Source organism: Arachis ipaensis, chromosome B04 (genome assembly GCF_000816755.2).
Source record: "Arachis ipaensis cultivar K30076 chromosome B04, Araip1.1, whole genome shotgun sequence".
Taxonomy (NCBI): Eukaryota; Viridiplantae; Streptophyta; class Magnoliopsida; order Fabales; family Fabaceae; genus Arachis; species Arachis ipaensis.
In genome coordinates this window covers 13,263,695-13,270,408 of record NC_029788.2, presented here as the reverse complement: position 1 = coordinate 13,270,408, position 6,714 = coordinate 13,263,695, and the positions used below count along the sequence as shown (strand labels likewise).

Genomic DNA, 6,714 nt, shown 5'->3' with positions numbered 1-6,714 from the left:
CTTTTAATTATTTCCTTAATTTCTAAAAAGGAAATAAAAATATTGAATTTTTTATATTTTCAAAAAATAATATATATTAAAAATGTTACTAATTTAAATACTATGATAATAATTAAGAGGATAATTAGACCTACTAATTAATACTCGGGAGTAAAATAGTAGGAGTTTGTCAATTCTTGAATTGGTGCAATTAAAGCATCTGATTAACATAACTCTCCTAATTAAGATATCTTCTATTTTTAATACTCTTATTTTTCGGCTCCTTTCTTCCCCTTAAAACAAGTCATCAATTTTCTTGCAAGGTAACACGTGGCAGCTTCTAAACACTTCATGCTTTGTGGGGACCACTTAAAATAGGTTCTGATATAGGCACGCGGCCTACAAAGATTCCCCGCCGCCATAACCATCTTCCCCTTTCTCTCTCCAAACTATTCATTCTCTCACGTTTTCATACTTCCTCTCCTTCGGCACGTGCGCTGTGTGGAAGTTACCATATTGCCCTTGAAATCATGTGGATTAGGTTGGTGTGGACCAAATTTATTTATTTATTTATTTTGATATTTTTGAATCTGTGTGTCCGTACTAAATCCAACAAGGCGTGATAGAAAATTTTAGGGTAGGGCCTTTGGAATTGTACTTAGGTGACAAAGATTAAGCTTAATGATGATGATAATGGTTAATAGAGGATTGATTATTTGTGTTTTTTTTTGTTTGTATCAAGTATCCATGAGGTCAGAAATGATTAATTTCTCGAATACTGTAAAAATATAAAATGGACAACTTTTTCAAAAAAATAAATTTTATTTTATTTTCATGGTTCAGTGAATATTAAATTTTTAAGAATTAAGAATTATTTATATTCTACCTTTTGAAAATTTTATCCTTATTAATAGTCAACTTGAACTTAGAGCTAGCCCACCAATTATACATAACCATGTATTACAGAAATGTTTCATAATGTAAATTATAAGATTCTAGAAACATAAAACATACACTTTTTCCGGGTTATGGTTCTGGTTCAGGTCCCGTGGACAAGATTTCAAAAGTGGGAGTATTAATTAATGGCAACTACTCCCATTAAGATGCCAAAAACATCTTCTCATGATGATCTTTGTTTAAAAAATGTAACTTATTTGTTTAGCAACATTTTGAATAAAGGTAACATTTTTACTTCAAATAAAAATCAAGTCCTACAATCTATCATCCAATGGTCAAAATGAAATATCTTCACACGATGACAATCATAAAATCTTCATTGGAGTAGCCACCTTAATTAATTAATATAATAACACAGTTGTAATATAATAGGGACTTGGCTAATGAAAAAGGAGATAGAATGTTTCTGTGAGATCAATTATGAACACGTCTACAAATTATTATTTAATTGTACGATACCATGCATCTATATTGCACTCATTATTATTACTCTACTCACTAGTTTTGGAATTAAGATGAGAAGCAGAATAAATAAAAATTTAAACAAAGTTTGATAATTTGAAAGAATGAAATCTTATATTTATAAAGAAACCTTAAATTACATCTATTTCCCACCCACCCCCTCTAAAAAAAAAGAAAATTAAATAACCAAAAACTACAAACTGAGAAATAATAATTCACATTTTAAATCGGTTCCTATGTGTGTTATCCTACATATAAAAATTTATTTCTATTTAATAATAATTTTGTCATATTCTCTGATTTCCCTTCATTTTTTAATTAGTAAATAATTTCACACACTATAACCGTTTCTCCCTCATCACAATAATTCACATGTTGTCACCACATCCTAGATTTTGTAGAAGCAACATGTTTTCATCATTCCAGAAATTGCTGAATGTAGAGGGATTATTAATCCAAGGGGTGTTTGGTAATTCCATGGCTTGGAAATCCATCTCTTGATGAGGGAACAATGACATGGAGGATGGACTAGTGATGCAATCCATGAAGCTAACTTGGTTGTTGTTATTTCCTTGTTGATGGTAATAATCCGAACTAGGGTCACTGTTGTTGTTGTTGTTGTTGTTACCAACATGAACATTATTATTATTGTTGCAATAATCTTGTGTGACAAACGAATCCGATGATGTTCCTGTGCTACTATTCTCTGGAGTAGCATAACCAAAGTTGTTGTTGCTCATATTCATAATGTTTCCACTATGAACCTCCAAGTTGTTAAGGTTGTCGAAGTTGTATGCTGTAGTAGTATTATTGTTGTTAATAGCGACTGATTTAGTAGCTGATAAAGTCGGAGAATTGGACGACGTGGCGGTCGCAGCAGTCGCAGCAGTTGTAACCGTTGCTGCGGCCGCCTGTATGCGTTCCACTAGTCTTGGCATCCAAAGGAAGCGCATGGTGTCTTTGAATTGCTTGCTATTTACATCACATTTGAGTTGTTTCGCATGTTTTTGAACACGAGTTCTCCAATAGTTCTTGATCTCGTTGTCAGTTCTTCCAGGTAGGTATTGAGCAATTTTCGACCATCTAATAAATGAATTAATTAAAATTAACAACTTAGATGACATAATTTAAAAAATAATGTGAATTTTTTCTGAATAATTTAATTATTATTAATTATTACCTGTTTCCCCAACTAGCATGGAGCTCAAGAATAAGAAGCTGTTCTTCAAGAGTGATGTTACCACGTCTAACATCTGGGCGCAAATAATTCAACCATCTCAATCTGCAGCTCTTCCCGGTTCGTTTCAGTCCTATAAATAATGAAAAAAATAAATAAAATTGCTTAATTTGGTAAAGTTATTGCGAAAGATGAGCAAAATTCTATTTAATAAAGGGGAAAAAAAATAATGAGCATTTTTATCCATTATTGTTGCGGCACTTTTGTTTTTGTGAAACACACATAATGATTTTGAGTTGTGTATTCTGTTCAAGTGTTCATATTTCTTTTTCTTTCTTTATTATCACAATAATTGGAGATGCCTGCCTCCAAGCAATTACCTATAATTATAACTATATTATATATTTCATTTCATGCCCCCACCACACACAAAAAATATATTAGTTTTTATATATTATGCCATTAATTAACTTAAAGTCCATGAACATATAATTTCTCATTCATGCCGTTCTTGTATATATTTATTACACTTCAAAAAGAATTAGGATATTGACATAACTCTACCAAATCTTTGATGTGTATACTGTATATTGTATAGTATCTATTATCTAATGACTAAAAGTGAACCTTTTTAGAAAAAAAATAATTACACTTGAAAAGAATAATTAGTTAATACTATAGTTTATTGATTGTGGATAGCTATGTAAAAGAAAATACATCTCTTTAAAAAAAAAATACCGATAGAAATATAAGTAAAATTTATCTTAAACATTAAAAATAAAGTAAATAGTTAAATTTGTTTCTGAAAGGTCATTCGTTTTTTAAATTAATCTCAAAATATTTTTTAATCAAATTGGTCCTTTAAAAATTTTAAATTAATCACGTTAGTCTTTCTGTGATTTTTTTTGTTGACAGTGCCAAAATTTGTTAATATGGCACGTTAAGTAATACTACAACACACGTAGAATTCTTAATTGACTATTAGTATGATAAGTTTATGAAATCTTTCGAGAACTAATTTGACAATTTACTCATATTGAATCAAATTAAATATTAAAAATAATTTTAAAACATGACAAATATTAGAGACAAAGAATATATTTTATTATTTAAATTTTATATCATTGTTGTAATCTAATTTGTTGAATAATACTCTTTCATTTAATTTCAGTTTATAAAGAGGATGTTATTGAGGAGGAGGAGCCTGAGATGGAAATAGGTTATCCAACAGATGTGAAGCATGTGACACATATTGGACTTGATGGATCAACAACCACAATTAATAATAATAATAATAATAATAATAATATTGTGAAGATATACAAAACTAAGAAGAAATAGAAATAAAAAGAAGGACATACCGGCAGAGCGGGCAAGAGAATTCCAGCGACCTTCGCCATGATTGGCAATGTAATTGATGAGGGTAAGGTCTTCGTCGACGGTCCATGGACCTCTTCGGAGGTCCATGTCATCGTCGTTATTGTCATTGTTGTTGTTGTTTAGCCTTCGTTTCATATCCATGGTGGATGTTGTGTTAATTACTTAATTAATTAACACCCACTTTGGATAAAGAGGTATGTAATACAAGCTTTTGTATGTTTGGGTTTGAGTTGAAAAGAGGTGAAGAAGAGAATGAGAGAAAGAAAGAAGTGAAAGAGAAAAGAGTAAGAGAGAGTTTTGGCTTGTTACGAAGGAGGAGGTAGAGAAGGGTAGGGGCCTTTTATAGATATTTAATTAAGGTAGCTAGCTCAAGGATGGGGTTGTCAAATTAATATTTAAAACAAAAATTAAATTATGGTGGAAATCAGAAAGCGATTGGAGTTGGGATCGAAGATAGAGAGGAAGAGGGAGTGGTAAAAAATTAATGATTCAATTAATTAATTAATTAAGAGAAATGAGAAATTTGGAAGAGTATTAGTGCAAATAGAGTATTATTTATACTATTATATATACTAAGGAGGAGAAGCCACGACACGAAGTTTGACGACAGATTGACTTTGTTGGCTTTGTTGTGCCCGCGCGTGCCCTATGTATGATGCCATTTGTGGTTACTCTCAACCCACCATTTTGAAAAGAGGAGAATAAAAATAACTTCATCACTTGTTAATTCAAAGATTAATAAATTTTTTATTAATTAAAAATATAAAAATATTTTTATTTTTTTAAATTAAAAATATTTAAGTCTTTTCATTTAAAATATATATGAGAACAAATATCTTTTAAATATATCGTGTTCTAAAATATAACACTACAAGAAAGTTTTAGAATAGCAATCGATTTTAGCTACTAATAAAATCGGTTACTATGAACGACAATCAAAATTTTCTAAAACAAAAAAAATAGTTGTTAAATCAGTCGCTAAATTTCAATTAGCGATCGAATTAGCAACTGAAATAAAAAAAAAGGCATTTGGAGTCTGTTAGTGGCTAAATCGGTCGCTATTTTTAATTTAGCGACTGATTTTGTGATCAATATAAAAACAAGCTTAATAATGCATGGTGGGTCGCTGACTCGGTCACTAAGAAGTTGGTCGCTAAATCGGTTGCTAAGTGTTAAGATAGCGACCAATATAAAAATAAGATTAATAATGGTTAGTTGCTAACTCAGTCATTAAGAAGTTGGTCGCTAAATCGTTTGCTAAGTATTAAGATAGTGATCGATTTAGGAATCAACTATAAAATATTGGTTTTAAAGCAGTTGGTCACTAAATTGGTTGCTATTTTATAATTTAGTGACCGAACTAGTTAGCAACCAACAAAAAAATAGGCTGAAAAAATAGTTGGTCGCTAAATCGGTTGCTAAGGGTTAATATAGCGACCGATTTTAGCGACCAACTATAAAATCTTGGCGTTACAGCATTTAATCGCTAAATCGATCGCTATTGTAATTCTTAGCAACTGAATTTGTGACCAACTAAATAATAAATTATAAATTAATTAGTTGCTAAATCAGTCACTGTTTTAAATACATTGAATATGAACAAATTAGATTCCAAAATAAATAAATAAAAGACATAACTTTTCTAGTTTTCAACCCTAATTTATCCCCGTTGAGTTAAGAAATTAACTAATATGATTAATGATGACAAATATTATTTTATTGGGCTAATTATCCAATTAGTTTTGATGATTTTGTTTAAAGTGTTGCAGGCCAAAATTCACACTTGCAGCAGCCCAAAGTAATTAAAATAAAAATCAGAAGCCTCACAGTGTGCAACACTTACAAACAAGCCCAAATTAATTTAGAATAAAGAAATTAAATGGGCTGAATGGACAAAGCCAACCCAAGCCCAAATTAATCCCTTATGCCAATCCTTCCAAAATGCTTTCACCAAAAGCAATGTTCCTTTTTCATTTTTGGTCAGAACTCAGAGAAGAGAGAGAAAGATTAGTTCCTAAGTCATTCACTAAAGAAGAAAGAAAAAGAAGGATTAAGCAAGAAAGGTTGAGGTCTAATCACCCAAATCAAACCACATCAAGCTAAGTCAGAGGCTAAAGGTGATTCATTTCCTTTTACATGCATCTTACTTTCTTCCGTCCTTCTCCAATTCTCTGCTACTTCATTTTGAGATATGAAAAGAGTGATTTCTGAGATTCACTGCTGTGAATCAAATGCCAAGATTGTTTCTTGGAGACCAAGTAGTATCTCAAGAGTTTAAGATGTGGAATTCCCACTGTTATGAATCAAAGGCCAAGATTGTTTCTTGGAGACCAAGTAGTATCTCAAAGGGTTCAGATGTGGAATTCCCATTGAAAACCTTTCTTCTTTGCTGTTCTGAGGCATTCGGTCAAAAGAAAGAGATCTGTTTTAAAATTCCCATTTGGGGATTAATGGAAGAAAGTGAATGGCTAAGTTGGTAGCACATAGCTCGAGGAGTTAACTTGGTAGAGAGCAATTCAGCAACATGCAAGGAGATACAAAAGACAATTTTTTCATTATTCTGAAGCCAAGGAGAGAGAACCAGTATTTGAGGTTTATGTTTTGAGAAGAGCTCTCTGAAGAAGTTCATCAACTTGGACAGTGTTTCCTAATCAAAGGAGCATTCTTCCAGAATGAGAAACTAAATCAGAGGCAAGCAAATCTGGTTCATCACATAGCAAAGAGGTTGTTGAAGCATTAATCTCCTTCATATTTTACAG

At 31.3% G+C, this 6,714-nt stretch overlaps 1 protein-coding gene across 1 annotated transcript; it reads right to left on the bottom strand.

Annotated features, from left to right (window-relative positions):
• LOC107637589 (transcription factor MYB108-like) lies at positions 1,207-4,283 on the bottom strand. Its single transcript, XM_016340989.2, has 3 exons — positions 3,937-4,283; positions 2,579-2,708; positions 1,207-2,481 (listed from the first exon to the last, which is right to left on the bottom strand). Exons 1-3 carry the CDS (start codon positions 4,094-4,096, stop codon positions 1,767-1,769), a joined length of 1,005 nt encoding a protein of 334 aa, XP_016196475.1. The 5' UTR covers positions 4,097-4,283; the 3' UTR covers positions 1,207-1,766.